Consider the following 22,606-nt stretch of genomic DNA (forward strand, 5'->3'; position numbering starts at 1 on the left):
CTAATGATTTTTTCCTGCAGAAACCTGAAAGTACTTCAAGCCAACCACCTTCTAACCAGCAAGTTGCAGAGGTGGCGATTCCTCCTGTAGGGAAGTTTGTGGTTGAGTCAAAGGAGGGGGGTTATGATGACGAGGTACCTTTGTCATAGCACTCTGCACTGTTCGTTATATAATAGCATTACTTTGGGCACGCCTGCACCCTCACACTTTTGTCTGTTGCTGTGTGACATACAGTGTTGCACCCATGGTCTGAAATTACCTTACCACTTGCTAACAGAGCTTTCAGTTTCTAATAAAAATGTAAGCAGAAAGCTTACAGAATTTTTCAGAATAATAATTTTATGTTTCTGGTGTTAATTCTTTTATGCAGACATAGGATTGGTTGACTCTCAGGCTAATAGATTACAATAAGGTTTATTCAGTTATTAAATAGCAAAAATTTTGAGCATTTAAAAATAATTTTTATTTTCTGTTTTACTTGAATTATTTATTATACTACTTTGCCCACCATTTCCTACCAGAAGAGCGTACATCCTGATTGCAAATAATCGATATTTTTGCTTCTGCAACCTCCATGTGACTGAATTGAATGATTCATCAGCATTGCTGAATGCCTACCAGTGTTTTATACATAGTGGGACCTCCATCTTATCTTTTCTTATCTCTTCACTGTTAATTCTCATCTAGTTTTCTAACAGTATAGAGGCATTTTTGCTTCTCATGATATGGTTTTTGGGGAATCCAGATGAAAATGTGCTGTTTTCCTGGTCCCATCAGATCCCCTCCCCCCTCATATTTCGGGGAGGGCATAGAGAAGACCTTGGATCCTTGGATTCTGTCATTTGTTATTTTTTACTGGCATAGATGAGAATCGACTATATACTAAAGAGTTTTGTCCAAGTAACTTTTTTCTAGACTTTAATTAAACTATATAACTTAAAATGTCTTTATGACACTAAAATCAGAGGTGTCACAAAGACATTAATTTTACTGCACCAGTGTCAGAAAGCACGGCCATAATGCGAATAAGAAGCAGGTTTGTGAGGTAGGAACTGATCAGAAGGATTTTCTCAAGAAGTAATGTTATTGCAACTCTAAGTATATAATTCAAAATAAGTACTGTGAGTAATAGTTTCAGTGAGTCAGAGGCAATGGATATGCTCTCTTGATAGCTCTAATATAATAGTTTTATAGTGCCTTGAGTTATTTCATTTTGCAGATATTTTAAAATGTAAATAGCTAAGAATAATAAGCTGTTATGAAAACAAAGAATATACTTAAGTATTTAGTACTTAATAGCAGTATGCTGTTCTAGTTAACTATTTTAATACCATGTTAGTACTTGAAAATTATGGAAACTGTTACATTTTTAATAAAAATGGTAACTTATTTATCAAGCACCTGAGTGTGTGTTTTAGGGTGAACCTTCTGGCATTAACAAAGCAAAATTGTGGTTAATCATTTAACACTATCTTTTGTACAAATGCTTATGCTACTGCCAGTTTTGTTTTTAATTCAGTGGAGTGACAGTTTAACGGTGCATGTGCCTTGGCACTAAGTTCTGTGGACACTGGGCTGCTGCTAGTGGATGCTCAGGTTGTACGGTTGTACAGGATGCCTAGCCAGTGGGTGGATATAGAGCTGAAATTGAGCTTATGCTTACTGAGCTCCTCAAGCTTTAACGAAGAGGCACCTTTTTAAATAAAAAGATTGCTGCTATTTCTAATGGTTCAGAGAGCAGTACATTTTTCTGATTTGTCAAGAAGCAGGTGTCTTTTTAATATTCTTTGGTTCAGAGATGATGCCTTTTTGCCTTTTACGCAGAGGCACCATATGAACTAGATGTGGCCCTGTAGAGGTTTTGAAATACACTTAAATGCATGTTGGATCACGTTTGCTGTACAAATTGCAACGTTTGGTTTATACATAGTGAAAAACAAAGGACTAATAACTTGCATGTAAAGAAATTATTTTTTTAATTTTTTATGTTACTCATTCAAAAACTCTTACTTTAAATCCCTTATGGCAGATCATGATGACACCGAACATGCAAGGTATTATCATGGCAATAGGTAAATCCAGGAGTGTATATGACAGGTGTGGCCCTGAAGCAGGGTTCTTTAAGGTATAATTAACATTTTCATTTATTTTCTTATTTTTTTAATTAAACTTCTTAAAATGTTTTATTTCCTTGAGTTAAATTTGTTTTCCTGTATAATTTCTCTTTTCCTCTTGTAGCCATGGTCTCCTGACATTCTGGGCGTTTATTTTGTGCATGAATCTAAGACTGATTATTATTTTTTTAATCCAGGTAATTCAACAGAAACAAGACATTTTACCTGACTTACCCTATAGTGAACCCCTGTTTTGTTAGCAGAAATTTGAATTTTGTTTTTATTTGAAGGGCGTAAAGGGCATTGACAAGCAAAACTAGGAATTGAGTAATTTTCTGATAATAGTTTATTTTTTCCTTATTGGTAATACTGTTGGTCAGTCTTACAATATTTTTCTTTCATTTTGCTACATGATATACTAAATTGCTTTTTTATTGGGTTGTTTCTAAAATTACTCATTCATTTACTATCTTTTTATGTCTCCGTTCACTTACATTTTCCCCGTGGTTAACATTTGATATCCTAGTCACCTCAAGACATGTGAGACCATGAAGTTGGCATATTACTCGATGACTCAGTCTGTTTCAAAACCTCTAATTCCAGATCTTTACAATGTTTTGATTACAGTATTATTTGCTTTTACTTACTTGAAAAATGAAAATATGGTATATTTTGTCATTTTATTTGGATTAACCAAAAATCTACCAGTATTTTTCCACTCCTGTCACCTTGTTAGTGGTTGTTTTTTTTCTATTAAAAAACACACAACGGGGTTATTGAGGTATATAGTTCACTACAATAAGTGTGTGTGCCCTTACTTGACATTAAAAATCTAAATTTTTCTCTTAATTTTTTCTACTCTGCTGTCATCAAACTCAATCTTTAAAAAACTGTTTATTTTCAGTAGTTTTTTCACTATAGCAAACAAAACAAAGGCCTTGTGTGCAGTAGCCTAGCATGGCCAACCATCCTGGTATGCCCAAGACTGTGAGGATTTTTGGAGAAGAAACTGAAAGTGCTAAACTGTATAAGTTCTGGCAAAATGGTCCCAGGATGAGTTGATCACCCTAATAAAATCCCTTAAGAAAGGTTGAAAAACTACTCTTAAAACAAAAAAACAGACTTTTATATTTAAAAATTCATCCTTGTTCCTAGTCTACATTTTCTTTTCGTATAAAACACTGAATATATGTCTTCTAATGTTTTCATCTATTTCTTGTGGAAAAGTTATCTGTTGTTTACAGTGCCATTGTCATTTTTTATTAAGTTGGGCATCTGTATGTTGAATTGGGTCTCATTTTTATTAAATTAATCTCTGCATGTATTTTAAAGAGCCAATTATACATACTACAAACAGCACTCACCCCCACCCCTTCCCCCATGGTAACAGCTTTCAATTATTTCATGTAGACCTTTTGGCATTATTTCCATAACTTTAACTAGAATGCTTGTGTTTTTACAATTCTTAGTTTACACATTTTCTTTGAATTCCCTTCTATGGGATGTGAAGGATGAGCCCTTTCTTCTCCCACCCCACGTACACTGACACATACAGTTCCTATCCCTCCTACAGTCTCTGTGACTGTCTCTCTTGCACACACACATCTAAAATCTTGTCATTTTGATCAAAGTAGAATTCTCTGTATTATTTCTATGTATGCTACTCAGGATTAAGCTATACATTTATATAATGTATATAAAGTTGTAAACATTATTACTTACACTTTAACTTCAGCTTTCATTTTCCTTGGAATCAGTTTGTTTTTTGGTTTACTTAATTTTCTATGTGTATCACTATTTCACTTCTAAGTTCTCCACCATTTGCTTAAATCTCCTGTTTTGTTCTTGTGAATTTTGCCTTGGGGAAATCTGTTCTGGAGCCTCATGGCCTGCATTGGATTTCCTTTATTCCAAGATCTCCTTTCCCCATCACCCTGGGGTGCCTTGTGCTTTTTGTCCTTTGTGTACTTTCTGTCTCTCATATATTTCTCCCTTTTGGTTTACCCTCTAATTTTTATGCAGCAGCAAATTTCTGAAGTTTTTGTACATTTTATTTTTATCCATCTTTAATTGAGGAATATATATGTGTGTAATCTTATGTAAACATTATTATTTGTTTATAATTAATGTATATAATTATAAATAATGTATAGGTATATGACTAACATTTGGAAAATTCTAGCTTATAATATGTAATTTTAGGAAATCTGTCATGTGAATAAAAAAAGTAATACATACAAACTGCAATCACTCAGTAGTATAGAGGTGTCCCAGATAGCATATGTATATAGCACAGTATCTAAAATGATGGCCACTTCTGTCTTCCTATTTTTCTTAAAATAGATATAGTATATTTTTAATTTTCATTTTTTAATGCTTAGTTTATTACAAATTGAGGGAGAAGGTTGATTTTCTTTTAATATCTCTTTTATCCTATCACATTACCAAAAAAATCTTTGTTGGGTTTATTTTATATTGGCTTTTTTGCCAGAAGAAGGAAGCTTTTCTTTTTTCTTTTTTTTAAAATCTTTATTGTTGAGACTATTACAGATGTCCCCCTTTTAACCCTACTGATCCTCTCCACCCCACATCCATCCCACCCCCAGGCCCTCCCCACACCAATGCCCATAAACATACAAGTTCCCTGATTAATCTCTCCCCACCCACATCCCCTTCCCCGCCTTCCCTCTGAGATCCCTTAGTCTGTACCATGCTTCTATGTTACTGGATCCACTTTGTTCATCAGTTTATTTTGTTTATTATATTCCCCATATAAGTGAGATCATTTGGTACTTGTCCTTCTCCAACTGGCTCATTTCACTTACCATAATACTCCACAGTTCCCTCCATGCTGTGCCAATGGCCAAAAGGTCCTTACTCTTCACAGCTGCATAGTACTCCATGGTGTAAATGTGCCACACCTTTTTTATCCACTCATCTACGGCACTTGGGTTGTTTCCAAATCTTAGCTATAGTGAATTGCGCTGCTGTAAACATAGGGGTGCATAATTTCTTTGCGATTGGTGTCTGGGGTTCCTTAGGATATATTCCTAGAAGTGGGATCACTGGGTCAAATGGCAGGTCAATTTTTAATCTTTTGCCGAAACTCCATACTGCTTCCCATAGTGGCTGCACCAGTCTGCATTCCCACCAGCAGTGTACTGCCCCTTTCTCCACACCCTCGCCAGCACTTGTAGTTCCTTGACTTGTTGATGGAGCCATTCTGACAGGTGTGAAGTGATACCTGATTGTGGTGTTAATTTGTATCTTCTCTGATGATTAGCGACATTGAACATTTTTTCATATGTCTCTTAGCCATTTGTATGTCCTCTTTGGAGAAGTGTCTGTTTAGGTCCATTGCCCATTTTTTATTTATTTTATTTTTTTATTTTTATTTTTCCATTGCATAATTTTTTTTCCTTTTTAATTTTTATTTTTGTTTAAGGTATTACAGATGTCCCTTTTTCTCCCCAATGACCTATTTCCCCCCGTCATTCTCCCCACCATTGTCCGTGTCCTTGGGTTGTGCATATATGCATATAAATTCTTTAGTTACTCTCTCCCCCTCCACCAGCCACCCCCCTCCATCCCTTTTCCTTTTATTAAGTTGTATAAGTTCCTTTTATATTTTGGATATTAACCCTTTATCCAATGTGTCATTGGCAAATATGTTCTGCCATACAGTGGGCTCCCTTTTCGTTTTGTTGATGGTTTCCTTTGCTGTGCAGAAGCTTTTCATTTTGTTGCAGTCCCATTTGTTTATTTTCTCCTTAGTTCCTCTTGCCCTAGGAGATGTATCAGCAAACATATTGCTATGAGAGATGTCTGAGATTTTACTGCCCATGTTTTCCTCTAGAATTTTTATGGCTTCATGCCTTACATTTAAGTCTTTTATCCATTTTGAATTTACTTTTGTGTATGGTGTAAGTTGGTGGTCCAGTTTCATTTTTTTGCATGTATCTGTCCAATTTTTCCAACACCATTTATTGAAAATACTGTCTTTACTCCATTGTATGTTGTTGCCTCCTTTGTCAAAAATTGACTATAATGGCATGGGTCAATATCTGGGTTCTCTGTTCCTTTCCACTGATCAATATGTCTGTTCTTGTGCCGGTACCAGGCTGTTTTGATGACAGTGGCTTTGTAATATAACTTGATATCTGGTATTGTGATCCCTCCAACTTTGTTCTTCTTTCTCAAGATTGCCGTAGCTATTCGGGGTGTTATTTGGTTCCAGGTAAATTTTCGAAGTGTTTTTTTCTAGATCTGTGAAATATGCTGTTGGTATTTTAATAGGGATTGCACTGAATTTATAGATTGCTTTGGGTAATATGGACATTTTAATGATGTTAATTCTTCCAATCCATGAACACGGTATATTTTTCCCTTTGTTTATATCTTCCTCTTTCTTTTTTCAGTGTCCTATAGTTTTCTGAGTAAAAGTCTTTTACATCTTTGGTTAAGTTTATTACTAGGTATCTTATTTTTTTAGTTGCAATGGTAAATGGGATTTTTTTTTTTAGTTTCTGTTTCTGAGAGTTCATTATTGGTGTATAAAAATGCCATTGATTTCTGGGTGTTAATTTTATATCCTGCTACCTTGCTGAATTCATTTACTAAATCTAGTAGTTTTCTGGTGGAGTCTTTCAGATACTCTGTGTATAATATCATGTCATCTGCAAATAATAACAGTTTTACTTCCTCTTTTCCAATTTGGATCCCTTTTATGTTTTCTTCTTGACTAGTCTCTGTGGCTAGGACTTCCAGTACTATGTTGAATAAGAGTGGTGAAAGTTGACACCCTGTCTTGTTCCTGTTCTTAGGGAAATGGTTTTAGTTTTTTCCCATTGAGTCTGATGTTGGCTGTAGGTTTGTCATATATGGCCTTTATTATGTTGAGGTATGATCCCTCTATTCCCACTTTGCTGAGAGTTTTTATCAAAAATGGGTGTTGGATTTTATCAAATGCTTTTTCTGCATCTATTGATAAGATCATGTGATTTTTGTCTTTCAATTTGTTTATGTGATGTATCACGTTTATTAATTTGCAAATATTGTACCAGCCTTGCATCCCTGGAATAAATCCCACTTGGTCATGGTGTATGATCTTTTTAATATATTGCTGGATCTGATATGCTAATATTTTGTTGAGGATTTTAGTGTCTATTTTCATCAGGGATATTGGCCTGTAATTCTCTTTCTTTGTAGAGTCTTTATCTGGTTTTGGAATTAGGCTAATGCTGGCCTCGTAAAAAGAGTTTGGAAGTGTTCCTTCCTCTTGGATTTTTTGAAATAGTTTGCGGAGGATAGGTGTTAATTCTTCTTTGAATGTTTGGTAAAACTCCCTTGTGAAGCCATCTGGGCCAGGGCTTTTGTGTGCTGGGAGCCCTTTGATTACTGCTTCAACTTCATCAGCAGTTAGCCCTCGGCCTATGTAAACTTTCTGACTCTTCCTGATTGAGTTTTGAAAGGTTGTATTTTTCTAGGAATTCATCCATTTCATCCAAGTTGTCTAGCTTGGTGGCATATAGTTGTTCATAGCATTTTCTTACAATCCTTTGTATTCTGTTGGGTCAGTTGTTATTTCGTCTCTGATTTTGTTTATTTGGGTCCTCTCTCTTTGTTTCTTGATGAGTCTGGCTAAAGGTTCATCAATCTTGTTTATCTTTTCAGAGATCCAGCTCTTGGTTTCATTGATCTTTTGTATTGTTTTTTTAATCTCTATGTCATTTATTTCTTCTCTAATCTTTATTATTTCTTTCCTTCTGCTTACTTTAGGCTTTTCTTATTGTTCCCTTTCTAAGTTTTTGAGTTGTAGGGTTAAAGAGTCTATTAGAAGTTTTTCTTATTGTTTGAGGTAGGCTTGTAGTGCTATAAACTTCCCTCTCAGGACTGCTTTCATTGTGTCCCATAGATTTGGAGTTGTTTTGTGTTTATTTTCACTTGTTTCCAGGAAGTTTTTTATTTATTTCTTGATCTCTGTGGTAACCCATTCATTGTTTAAAAACGCTTTTCAGTCTCCATGTGTTTAAATGTCTTTTAGTGTTTTTATTGTAGTTGATTTCTAGTTTCATGCCATCGTGATCTGAAAAGATGCTTGATATGATTTCAATCTTCTTGAACTTATAGAGACTTGTTTTGTGTCCAAACATGTGGTCTATCTTTGAGAATATCCCATATGCACTTGAGAAGAATGTATGTTCTGCAGCTTTGGGGTAGAATGTTCTGGCCCGGTCGGGCATGGCTCAGTGGTTAAGCGTCGACCTAGGATCCAGGCAATCAGGGTTCGATTCCCGGTCAGGGCACATGCCCGGGTTGCGGGCTGCAGCCAATCAGTGACTCTCTCATCATTGATGTTTCTATCTCTCTCTCTCCCTCGCCTTTCCTCTCTCTGAAATCAATAAAGATATATTTAAAAAAAAAAAGAAAAAAAAAAAGAATGTTCTGTAAATGTCGATTAAATCCATCTGATCTAGTGTGTCATTTAGGGTCGCTGTTTCCTTGTTGATTTTTTGTTCGGAAGACCTATCCAGTGAAGTCAATGGGGTGTTAAAGTCCCCGAGTATGACTGTATTGCTGTCGATCTCTCCCTTAAAGTCCTCTAGAAGTTTTTTTTATAAATTTAGGTGCTTCTATATTGGGTGCATATATGTTTATCAGGGTTATATCCTCTTGCTGGATTGATCCCTTTAGTATTATGAAATGACCTTTCTTGTCTTATTATGGTCTTCATTTTGATGTCTGTTTTGTCTGATATGAGTATTGGTACCCCAGCTTTTTTTTCATTTCCATTTGCGTGGAAAATTTTTTTCCATCCCTTCACTCTCATCCTGTATGAGTCTTTTGTTCTGAGGTGGGTCTCTTGTAAACAGCATATATTTGGGTCATGTTTTCTTATCCATTCAGCCACCCTACATCTCTTTATTGGGGCATTTAATCCATTTACATTTAAGGTTATTATTGAAAGATACTTATCTACTGACATTTTGTTTCTTTTTAGCTGTTTCTCATTCTCTTTATGTCTACGTCTAATTATAGCAGTCCCTTTAACATTTCCTGTAATGCTGGTTTTGTAGTGATAAAGTCTTTTAACCTTTTTTTTGTCTTGGAAGCTCTTTATTTCACCATCCAGCTTGATTGATAATCTTGAGTAGTCTTGGTTTCAGATCCTTCTTTTGCATTACCTTGAATACTTAATGCCATTCCCTTCTGGCCTGTAGAGTTTCCAGTGAGAAGTCAGATGACAGCCTTATGGGTGCTCCTTTGTAGGTAACAGTTTGCTTTTCTCTCGCTTCCTTTAAGATTCTCTCTTTGTCTTGGATTTTTGACATTTTAATTATGATATATCTGGGTGTGGGCCTCTTTGGTATCTTCTTGCTTGGGACTCTCTGTGCCTGCAGAACCTGTGTGCCTTTTTCCTTGACCACGTTAGGGAAGTTTCCTGCCATTATTTCATCAAATAGGTTCTCTAACCCCTGTTTACTTTCAACCTCCTTTGGTACTCCTATAATATGAATATTGTTGTGTTTTATGCTGTCCCACAGCTCCCTTAAACTGTCCTCCTGTTTTTTAATAGTTTTTTGTTTTGGCATCGCTGACTGAGTGATTTTTTCTACCCTGTCTTCTAATTCACTGATCTGATCCTCAGCTTCTTCTAATCTGCTGTTTATTCCTTCTAATGTAGTCTTTATTTCTGCTATGTCATTCTTCATTTCTGACTGGTCATTTTTCATAGTTTCCAAATTTTTTTTCATGCTGTTGAGCATCTTTACAATCAGTATTCTAAACTCTATATCTGAGAGGTTGCTTATCTCTGTTTCATTTGGCTCTTTTTCTGGAGACTTCTCTTGTTCCTTCATTTGGGGCTTGTTTTTTGGTCTCCCCATTTTGGCTAAACGTTAGGTAGATCTTCTAGGATTCTCAGTCTTTTTGGCGGGTCTCTGGTGCAGGCCAATGTCAGACACAGTTTACGACTGGCCCTGAGTACCCTATTTGGGGCTATCAACAACCCCAGGCTTGAGATCTCCAGTGCTGGGGCTGGGTGCGTTTGGACTCAGAAGGAAGCTTTTCAACTCTGTGCCTAAGTACTTCTAGATATGGGCTTCCTTATGCATTATGATCAGTGCAATTTTTTATGTGTTATATATGTTGCTAGTGGTAAACCATGTGATGAAAATGTTAGCTTTGTTACTGACAAAAGTGTAAGTTGCAAAGTGAAACTTACATCAGGTTGGGGTAGTGGACTTGCTAAGGTTTAACCTCTCAATTAGGAAGAGTTACCAACCCAGCAGTAAGTTACCACGTCAACCTCCCACTGGGAGTCTGCTCCTGTAAACATATATGAAAGAGTTAATGAGCAGGCAGATCTGGAAAAATAAATGAGGAAAGACATTTACCTAAGCCCTTCTCCCAATTTGACTATTTGTTAGAACTAGCTTTCATTGTAACAGGAAAATGCCCCCAAAATAGTGGCTTAAAGACAGAAGTTTCAATCATGCAAAAATGAAATCCAGAGAAAGGTAGTGCTGGACTACTATGATGAGCAAAAATAAAAGCCAGAAGGAAAAAAAACAAGAATATTTTCAAAGCACTAGTTGCTTGTGTGTGTGCATACAGGGGGTGGGAGGTGGAGAGTCATGATAATTATAATCGTGGGGTTAGTTTAACTTTTTAAAATTACTTTAAAAAGACATAATTTCTTTTTTGTATATCTTTTTCTACACCTAGTAAAGCACCCTTAGGATTTTAATGATGTAATAACACTTTTATATTATGAAACTATTTTTAGTATTTAATTCATTGCTTCATAACAGTTGTTTCCTGGTGGCATAACTTTATCACTCTTTTTAAATTTTGAAATGCCTATTATTATTACTTCTCTGTTTATTCCATAGATATAAAATATATCAGTGGAATGGAGAGACCCAAACAGATCCACTTATAAATGGTGCTTAATATGTGAGAAAGATGATATTTCAAGTCACTGAAAACAAATTTAAAGATAAATGACAAATAAAATACAATTTGCGACTTATAGATGAATCAAATTTCTTAGCAGAGCAAAGAAATTTAAACAACAAAAAAACTTTAGAGGTTCCTTATTTTAATGAGAATGTCTCTAGTGTTTTATTAATAAGTATATTGGTTTTTTAAATCAATTCCTCTTATAAATCTAAAACCGCTCTTAAATTCATAGTTAAGAGTTTTCTTTGACACTGGTGCTGGAATTTAGAAAATTTTTAATGCATCTATTTGAGATGCTGAACAGGTTTCTCCTTAATTTTTAATCTTGAAAATGTAAAGATTTTAACTTTGACTTTTTCTAAAAAAAATCATTGTAAACACCATGTATTACTCTATAGTCTTTTTGTAGACAGTGTTTATTTAAAATGAATATGGATGCTGAGATCTGTGTTCAAAGATAAATTGATATTATAGTTTTGTTTTTATATTTGCCAATTTTTGATATTCAGATTAAACTAGCTTTATATAATCATTAAGGAGACTCTTCCGTTTTTTCAGGCTTTGGAGCAGTTTAGATATGATAGAAATCATCCTGTCTTTGAAGATTTGACATAACAGCAGAGCTCTAAGACAGTGTGGGCCTGATTCCCTTATTGAGTACATATCTCAGGCAACGTTTTCAGTTCTTCTGTAGTTTTGCTGGGTCTCTTCAGTTTTTCTACCTCTTAAAGCAATCCTGGTAATTTATATTCTTCTAGATGATCATCTGTTTAATCAAGATGTTACAGTTTATTGGCATAAGGTTATATGTATTATTATTTTATAATTTAAAACTTTAATTTGTATTTTTGGTATCACCTTTATTTCTGGTGTTTTCCATTTAAGTGTTTAGTTTGGGAGCTACCTCTTATTTTTAATCCTGTGTGTATTGCATTGTGGTGAAAGAACATGATGCTGACCCTCTGGAATGTGAAGTGGGTTTTCTTCATCCCTGTTACACTGTCAGTTTTTAAAAAATAGTCCATAAACATTTTAAATATATGCATATATTTATATATATAGACTCTCTCTGTACTTAACTAATATTATTATTTTAGAGATAATGGCACTTGGAGAATTATGTGACTGGTTCTATGTCATAATTAGTAAATGATATACTAGCTTCCTGACTTTTAGTCTAGCCTATTTTCCCTTAGGTCTTACTACTTACAGAGTATATTGTAGATTTGGTATCTTCTAATACATATGTATAGTTATATCAAAATAAAGTCTGTAAGAAGTTAGAAATTTAGAATGATTTTATAATATGATTTTAAAAAGTAAAAAAGTGTTTAGGTAGATATTATTTGAATCTATAGAACTGAAGATCTGAGAGACTTAAACTAGTCTTACTGAATGAGTCATCTGTAGATGGGGAATGAACAAGAAAAGACATCAGCATGTGGAGAACTTAAGAAACAAAGGCACATGTGTATCTGGAGACAAGCCTGATCTAAGTAGATGGAGGAGGTCTTTGTTGAAGAGTAATAGGAAATAAGACTAAATAGGTAACATTGTGCCTGACTAGTGGGATCCTGTTAAAGGGCTGGTGAAAAAGAAGTTAAAAAATTAAATGCAAAGCTGTTCTATCACCTGATGACCAGTGCCACATTTCATTTTGTAAATGTGTGGTGGTTTCATTGCAGTATCTGTGACAATTAACTTAAAGAATGGAAAGAACAAGCATAGTTCTAAGTATCAAGAATTCTGAGAAACTAATATGAGCCCGACTTAACAGTGTTAATTGTATTAGTGATACATTGTGTAGAACTGTGCTACATATATCAGCATGCTAAATCTGTTGATAATTTGAAGGAATAAATATGATTGCAGAATATTTTAAAACTTAGAAAACTAAATTTTAAAAATGAGGAATGTATGCTGGTAAAAAGTGGTGGTGGGGGGGGGTGTTTGTGTGTTTGAAAAATTACTCCTAGAAATTAAAACCTCTACTGGTTTAAACACCTATAGCTTGTAAATTTGGCATTTACTTGTGAAAATTAGAAGACTCTTATATAGAGCCAAAACAAGTAATAAACATAATCTTAGAGTAAAAGAAGATATGTATGTTCCAGCTCTCTAACAGAAACATATTTACTATTTATAAAATAACCACAGCCTCTATTTTGAAAGTAGGCAGGAAAATGGATAACTGTTTAGTGTTGTTATTTATATCTCTAAACCATAATATTATTTTAACAAACTCAATACAAATTTATTTTATTTTGACCATACCAATTTAGGCCAAAAGCACAATATCTAAAATACTTGCATATTAAAAAAACCACAACACATGTATAATAGCCTATAATATTCATTGTCTAAGGCCCATAATAAGGAAGAACAGTTACTGTTTTGTTTTTTGTTTTTTCTCAAAATCAGTATAATTTGATTATTAAATGAACATGTGCTTTTTTTTCAAATTGGGAAAATAGGGAGATTTTCAAGAGCTCTAAGCAAAGCTTATGTGCACTAATTAGGTATGCCAAGAAGTGAACCTTGATAATCTTACGTGTCCAGATAAGTTAATGTAAATGGCTATTTTTGACCATAGCTCTAAGATTTTAGAATGACATATATATCCTAAAAAAGGTATATATTTTAAGCTATAAGGTAATTCTTACTCTATTTATAATGCTAAGCTGTATAGAAAGGCCTTATTGGCCTCCCCCCTTAATGAAGTATAACAATATATAACTAGAACATTTCATTTAATGTTTGTTAATTATATTTTCTCCCTTCTATGAAATACAGTTGTATAGGTGGTAATGTTTGTATGCCCAAGAATTGCTTAAGAAAGGCATACATTTAACAAAGAAAAACCCTTCTGTAGAATGGATAATTTGAAATATGCAGTAAAACCTCAATATAACGGACTAATTCAGGTGAGGGGGGGTGTCTGTTAAAGTCGAAAGTCCATTATATAATAAAGTAGGTTTTCTGAATGCCTATGTTAAAAAATTGAAAAATTAGTTCACCTGTTTTTACTAATGTAGACACATTTGTGTAATTAAAATTAACTATGTATGAAAAGTTTTCTATATGTATTACTGTAATTTTAAATTTATACTGAATAGGTCTAGTAAATGCGTGCATTCACCACTCACCTCGAGTAAACAAATGCAAACGGCCGGGGTGTGGCCTATTGCACGTGGGAATATTAGCTGTCACCCATTCATACTGCTGCAGAAAGTCACCCCACATCACAGCAGAACCAATTACCACAGGCAAAGCAGTGTGATCACCTGCTAATCAGTTGCTGAACATTGTTTGTGGGTGTGACTCTCGGGTTTAAATATGTAAACTGTAGTTGTAGATATGTAATATTTATGTCATGAAATTACTACATTGTTTTCTCCAACATAAGGCTTGTTTGCTAAAATTCATTAAAAATAACAGTGAATTAATAACAAAAAATAATTTGTCAATTTAATTATAAGCAAATCGTGGTTAAAAGCATTTAAAAATTAACAGGGTGTTATTTTTCACATATGACATATGGACTAGAAATTTTGTCCATTAAATCCAAAGTCCATTAAATTGAGATCTACAAAATCCAAGGTTTACTGTATTTTGTGTGCAACCCGAAAGATTTTATGGTTAATAGAGCTAGAATTTAGATATAAGTGTAATACAAATGAGTATTTTAAAAATTATTATCGTTAATCATATAGGTTTCTTGTATACAGCAGTATTTGATGTATAACTACATATATTTCTATATGAGCAAATATTTTTCAAATCATTTGCTCATCTGTGGAAACATATTAGTATTTATTTTCTATCATAATTAGTTTAAATTATGAGGTGTTTCTATCTATAAAGAAAAAGTAAGCTCCAGCATCAAGGTGGTAATAGTAAGAATATTCATTAATTATACTAATAAAATGCAAATTTTTTTTAAGCAACAAGGAATTCATTCTATGGTAACTATAGTCTCTGGGCTTGCTTTTTCAAAATCCCTTATTTGTGGACTGTTCAGCTAAAAGTTAACTATAGTAATATTATTAGCCATTCAAGAGCCAGCCATTTTCTCTCAGATGTGGGTGTTCTACAGGAACTGTATTTCAGCCCTAGAATTTGGGATAGTAGAAGCCATATCAAACTGATACTAGAAAGCAGAGGATAGGAGATGCTTAGTGTCTCAATCTTGGGCTACCTCTGAAAGGGCTTTGACTGGGCTTTGTTAAGTTTTACAAAATACATACTAAACTTAGATGTATTGTTTATTTTACCACTTCTCTGTGTGGAAACAAAAAGAACATTTATATAATAAGTGATAAGGAAAGGCTTATGGGGTCAGTTCTTTAGAAAGTTCTTTTAATCTATGGAACATGGAGCGGTGTTCTTAGATGTGCTTACCTTGTTGTAATACTTTAAAAGGAAAAAGGCATTTTTGAATGTAAGAATAATTAAAGTTATAATACTGAAGGATTTAATTGTTATAACTAACCAAAACTGACATTTTGTTGCATTTCCTAGGCCATTAAGTTGGAGTATTCAAGGTTGGTTAAATTGGCCCAAGAAGATACCCCACCAGAAACAGATTATCGTTTACATCATGTAGTGGTCTACTTTATCCAGAATCAGGCACCAAAGAAAATCATTGAGAAAACATTACTGGAACAGTTTGGAGATAGAAACTTGAGTTTTGATGAAAGGTAATTTAAAAATACAAAATATCTAATTCATAGGCTCAAATTTTTCTTGTCTTTTATAGGTCCCAGTGTAATTTTTTAATGTTTATTTTACACATACACAAAGGCATTTCAATAAATACAGCACAAAATTTGACACTACTTAATTTGAACAGTTGCTTTGTAATTTATCTACAGGTTATAATCATGACCTTTAAAAGCTTGAACTGAAAATAATTCAAATCATTTTAGTACACTTTAATTGTGAACCAAGGTACTGAACTAAGCAATATAATGACACACAGAAGAGGCTATAATCACAGCCTTGTGGGACTTAATATTTTAGAGAAAAAAATTTTTCAGCCTTTACACTATGAATATTTTGAGTCAGATAATTGGTTAAATTAATTTTGGTTTACCAAAAAATGTTTTCTCTGAGGAAGCTCCTATAAAACTACTTACTCATGTTAAAATTTTAAATTTAGTTACAATGAATACTGTTAAAAAAAAGGTCTCAGTTAAAGTTCAAAGTATTGGAAGTTATTTTAGAATATAGAAATTTATGCTGTCTGGAGTTCATTGTAATCGCATTTTAATTCTGAAATAGGTGATTATCCTTTTATGACAGTTTCAAAAATACTGAATGAAAAATACATTTAATAGAGGAGAGAATATGAGGAAAAACGAATATCTAGTATTAATTCCTGCCTCACCATGTGTCTGCTGTGAAATTTAGGATTAAGTGAAATAGTACAAGTAAATGGTTTTGAACAGTACCTAGTAGACACTGAGTGCTCAGTGGGTGTTGGCTATTTCAGTTGTACTAGTAGTATTGTGGGCATCATTTATTTGTTACATATGACCACAAAGAGCTCAGAAGTATGACTGAGTATGACCCTTAATATCCATGTCAATGCACTATTTCTGTTGTGCTTAAAAGAGAGTAGGATGCATGTGATAACTACATATATTTTGTGGGGATTTCTTTATCTCTGATTCTGATCACAAATTTATTGAACTGTTTCTGTTCTTCCCTGAAATGATAGGAACATTTTGGATTCCTTTTCACTATTTGCAAGTAATGCCATTTGAGGGAAAATAAAATTTAATGTGTCTCAAGCTTGCTAAATAAATATACATTATTTTTAGAAATACAGTTTTTACTTAATGCTATCTTTACTAATAGACTATAATATTAAAACAAAAAATATATATAACATGGTAAATTTGACTTAGAATCATTGGTGCTGTTTTTTTAATGTACTTTGTAATTATCCAACATTGGTCTCAAAAGTACATTTTTCCTTAAGGTTGTTTGGGAGTTGTTTCCTCAGTGACAGTGGATTTTATTTTCATATGTGTTGGATAGTTTAGTTTTGTGTAACACACATTTTTCAGTTTTGTGGATTTTGCTTTCAATTTAGGAATATATTGAATATATTTCTTTTATTTAAAGGTGTCACAACATAATGAAAGTGGCTCAGGCCAAACTTGAAATGATAAAACCTGAAGAAGTAAACCTGGAGGAATACGAGGTAATGCGCTTTTTGAGAGGCCAAACTATAGACAGGGATTCTGTGGTTCACTGATCTTCCTTCCATTTTAGCAGCTAAGCGCCTTGAAAATGCGGCACCCGGGGCGAACTAACCCACCAGAGGTTTTCACAGCAGGTTACAAGTTGGTTAGCAGAACCTGCATTCTTAAATGCTGTACTTTACTGAAGCCATGCTGTATTTTTTTTTTGTTTCATCAGATTTTGGTGATACTAGAAATTTATTGTAATCATTGAATCCCCTATGTACTTGTTATTGGATTGTGTTCGCTTGTGAGAGAGCACACACAAGGACTGAGATTGTGCTTGCAGTAATTTCTGTGCACAAAATTTTCTGTCCTAACTTTGGCTTTAAAATTAATACCTTTTTTTAAATTCACCAATTCAAATACCTAATATTTATTTGAACTTTAAATTTATACTATAACATTATATATTTTATATGTATATCATTAAATGTAATATTTATGATACATTATTCATACATGTATTTAACTATATAGTGTCTTTTTAGATTTACAAATCCAGTTAATTTTTAGTTGCTTTCATGAGTGCCTTTGATTAATGTTTGGTCCTATTTACAAACTTAATTATTTTAGATTCCCATAAACAATTATTTTAATTTACCATATTACAATAGATAAAAGGAAAGCTACAGAAAACACTCATTTTTTATGTGAACCCTTAGTTAACCTGAAATACGAGGTAACTAATCTGCTAAAGAGTGCTTTGACAGACAAAAACAAAATTACAACAAATATATAGAATTGTGGACATTGAAAGCTTTCCATCTGTGGTCAGGAAAATGGAGATACCTGCTATCACCACTTCTACTCAGAATGGTACTGAAAGTTCACACAGGGCAGTAAGGCAACAAAAATAAGCAAAAAGTAGAAGATTGGAAAAGAAGAAACAAAGTTACCTTTATTTTCAATTTTATACCTAGATAATACAAACAAACTCTACAGATATATTTATTGGAACTAGTAAGAGCTTTGCAACATGAAAACCTATGCCAAATATCAATTTTATTCCTTTAGACCAGTAACAATCAAAAAATGAAATTTTTTAAAAAATGACCCCATTTACTGTAACATCCCAGACTATGGAATACCTAGAAATAAACTTAACAAAAGATACGCATGACTTTAGGAGACATTAAAGAAGACTTAAACTTAACGAATAATATGTATCATGTTTGGAAAACTTGGTATTACAAAGATGTAGTATTCCCCGAAATGGTTTATTGATTCACTGCAGTTTCTATCAGACTTTTGGCAAGACATTTTAGGGAGTTTGATAGGCTGATTCAAAGATTTTATGGAAATCCAAAGATGTTAGTCTAGTCCTGACATTCTTGAAGAAGAACAAACTAAGGAGGCTTATTCTAGAAATCAAGACATACTACCTAAACTATTATGTTTATAATAATATTAGTATAAGAATAGGTAAATTAGAACAATAAGGCATAATAGGGGATCTAGGGACTTATCCAGAAATCAGTGGACAGATGACATATGCCAGAGATGGCAAGCAAATTGGTTGCTGAAACTCTACCTTTGTCCCCAAAATTAGGGCTACATGGGACTTAATTTTAATTGTGATTTGATTCTGCAGTCCCTTCTCAAGGCTGCTTCATCAGATTGGATTCAGCACATTTTTATCTGAAGACTTCTTATATTCTAACTGTAGAGTCATTAAATCTTACAGTATTCACATAACATGTTTTTGAATTTCTTATATTTCACATGTCTTTGTCTTGCTGTAAGTCAGGGATCAGCAAACCATGGCCTACAAACCAAATGCAGCTCACCACCCACTTTTATAAATAAATTTCATTGGAACTCAGCCATTTAGTTGTGTGTGTTTCCACACTACAGTCACATAGTTGACTGCAAATCCTAAAACATTGTCTAGCCTTTTACAGAAAGAGTTTAATGACTCACAACTTATAAAGCAGTTCTAATGACAGTAGAGTGGCAATTTGAATACTTTCCCAAGAAAGCTAACTTTATACTTGCAAAACAAATTTTGCCTTTGTTACTAAGGTCTACTAATGCTATGAAAATTATGCCTCAAAAACTTAAAAATGAAAATGATTTCTATTCAGGGAGAATATAGTGGCGAGTAACCTGTCTGTAGGTTTTTCTTACTTTCATTTTCTTTTTTTAAAAAATATATCTTTATTGATTTCAGAGAGAGGAAGGGAGGGAGAAGGGAGAGAGAGAAACATCAGTGATGAGAGTCATTGATCGGCTGCCTCCTGCACGTCCCCGACTGAGGATCGAGCCTGCAACCCGGGCATGTGCCCTGACTGAGAATCGAACCATGATCTCCTAGATCCTAGGTTGATGCTCAACCGCTGAGCCATGCCCGGCCGGGCCATTTTCGTATAATAGCGTGTATATAAGAGCTTCAGCACTTTTATTATCAGTGTCTTTTTTAGGTTAATCCTATATTGTATTTTAGTTATGGATTTCCTTGAGTCAATTTTTGTTAAATAAGAAAAAGATCATGATTTGTTTTCTAGAGTTATCTGATGTCAGTTCTGACTTGTTGAGTCCTGCTACTTGCCCTGCAGTTGGCTTTTGGAGCTGGGGCAGTGAAATGGGTCGTGCATCAATCCTTTTCACTGCTGCTTAGATGAAGAGACTGTTCGCCTGCCACATTTAAAATCAAATTTTACACAAATTTGGCAAAAGTAAAAGGTCAAATAAATTTATTATGCTAAAACCTTTTTTTCTTTTAGTTTCTTTATATTCTGCATCAACTAATAGTCTTCAAGCTTTGACTCACATTAGAGTAGGAACTTCATTTACCTTCTGCATTCAGTGGGATGTAGACATGTAATTACAGGGTGGGGCAAAAGTAGGTTTACAGTTTATGGACAATCATACAATAATTAATAAATAACGCAAGAATAAACTCTGTTTCATGTACTTACAACTGTAAACATACTTTTGCCCCAGCCTGTATTTTCATAATATGCTTTTGTACTGAAGAATTTTTGAGAGATAACCAGATTGATTATCCTGTCTTGTATTTCTGTTATCTTCTAGTGAGATCTTTGTTGTTTAATTTTTCATCAGTGTCTAATCATTTTTGTATTTATTATTTTACTAATAAATAGTCTTGCTTGTCAAAAATTAAAGTCTTGATTTAGCTTTAGTTTACCTTAGTTTTGAACCCTTTGTCTCTATTAATTGAAATAGTTATCAGCCCTGGCCGGCATGGCTCAGTTGGCTGATTGTCTTCCCATGAACCGAAAGGTAACCAGTTCAGTCCTGGTCAGGGCTCATACTGATGTTTCTCTCTCTTTCTAAAATCAGTTTTAAAAAACCACACAAATAGTTATGAGAACAGTGTTTTACTTTATGAAGAGTTTTCATTGTAGTTTTAATATCTTCCTGTATATACTTTTAATATTTTCTTTTGCTTACAGGAGTGGCATCAGGATTATAGGAAATTCAGGGAAACAACCATGTATCTCATAATTGGGCTAGAAAATTTTCAAAGAGAAAGGTAAGGAAAAGTGGACATAGCTGAAAAGAAGAGCTTAATTTTTGTATTTATATTCAGATATGACCTTATATATAGAAAAATGTATTCACAATATATATTTTTAATAAATGTCTTATTTTACAACAGTTTTAGATTTACAGAGAAATTGCACAGTTAATACAGAGAGTTCCATATACTACAGATATAATGTATGTTTTATTTTAAATCAAATCTGTAAGGCTGGTATTAGTGTCCATTTTTATCAGCTCTGAAATACTACAGCTGAAGTTTAGAATGACATAGAGTTAGATAGAAGCCAAAAGTTTGCTGGAGACCAGAGAAGCTGGTAGCCCAGCACATGGGATTTTTTGTATCTCTACCTTCAGGTACCTTCCTTTTTCATACTCCTCCTGTGTCTAATCCTGACCTCAAATATAGTTTTTCCAATCTATCTCTTTGCCTGAACTTTCAGGTACTATAAAAACTGATCTCTTGTCTTCTACGTATTGTGACTGCAAACACATTTTAGATTGTTATTTTCATATAAATTGCAGATGGTGTTAAAGGCATTTCTACTTATTAAACTATAATATTGTTGTTCATTATTATTTTAATTGTTATCAAGAAGGAGGGATGGATGTTGATTTATTTACCACTACAGATTACTCACTAGTTTGCCTTGTTTCTCCACATATTTCTTAATTCATATCCTTCACCATGAACTTACTTGACTAGTGATTTGTTTTAAAAAGTGCCGTATTTTAAATAGTGCCATATGGCAACCAGGTAAAAGGTATATTGAATTCTTCCTTCACGTCTCTCTTCCCTTCCCCCTTCCCTTTCCCTTTCCCCAAATGAAGTAATGAAATTATTTTTTCTTAAATGATAACATAGACCTTTACTTCTAGAGCTATGATCTCCAGCATGGTGGGCACCAGCCACATTTGACAATTTGAATTAATTAAAACTTTCAAAAATAAAAATTTAATTCTTCAGTCAGACTAGCCCCATTTTGAATGTTTAGTATCTCCATATGTTAACTACTGTGTTGGCCAAGATGGAAAACACCTCCATCTCTCCAGAAAGTTCTCTTGGGCAGTGCTACTCTGTTCAGTGGACAGTGTACAAAGCTATTATTTTTACACTTATCACAATTTTGAAGTTACACAGAAGTAAAAAGTAATACTTGGCTGCAGATTATTAAAGTCCTAATTGCATAGTTTATAAGATAATTCACGTCACATTGGTCATTGAAATAGAAAACTATTTTGATGAATAGCCCTATTTTATAAGTTACTACTTTGGTCATGGTTTTATTTCTTTAACAGAAATATTTAAATTCATACTAGGATTTCTCAGATTTGTATTGATGTGAGAGAAATATTAATATGATGTTACAATTCAATAGAGTGTCTAAGACCAGAATGGCATTTTGCAGATAAACTAAGCTCCCCAGTGCAGTAACTTTGTCAAGGTCACACAACTAACTAGGAAGAGAAAAATTAAAGTAGGACCCCTGTATTCTTGTATGACTCAGGTATTCTTTAATGAAATCAGATAAACACAAAATGTTATTCATTTATCTCATTAAAAATTAAAAAGATGAAACGGTCACTTTCTAACTTTCTGCATAGTACCTACATCAGCTCTTTTTTTTTAACATGTTAAAGGTCTTTAAGATATTATTTGGAAATAAGTTGAAATTTCATAATTTCCTTATCTCAAATATATATTTGTTCAAAGGTCAGTATTCTAGTATGACAAATGTTAATTAAATTGGGAAGATCAACCAGAAAGTT

At 33.6% G+C, this 22,606-nt stretch overlaps 1 protein-coding gene across 2 annotated transcripts in view; it reads left to right on the plus strand.

Moving 5' to 3' along the window:
- The window catches only part of USP25 (ubiquitin specific peptidase 25), a 126,396-nt gene that overhangs the window by 98,548 nt on the left and 5,242 nt on the right, over positions 1–22,606 (plus strand). Inside the window, exons 19-23 of one of the 2 annotated variants that reach the window (XM_081139004.1) lie at positions 21–134; positions 2,030–2,125; positions 15,600–15,778; positions 17,211–17,289; positions 20,749–20,828. In XM_081139004.1, coding sequence (XP_080995130.1) covers positions 21–134; positions 2,030–2,125; positions 15,600–15,778; positions 17,211–17,289; positions 20,749–20,828 — 548 coding nt within the window. The remainder of the gene's footprint in view (positions 1–20; positions 135–2,029; positions 2,126–15,599; positions 15,779–17,210; positions 17,290–20,748; positions 20,829–22,606) is intronic. The other variant, XM_081139003.1, reaches the window with a different exon arrangement.

Source organism: Miniopterus schreibersii (assembly GCF_964146895.1).
Source record: "Miniopterus schreibersii genome assembly, chromosome: 5".
Taxonomy (NCBI): Eukaryota; Metazoa; Chordata; class Mammalia; order Chiroptera; family Miniopteridae; genus Miniopterus; species Miniopterus schreibersii.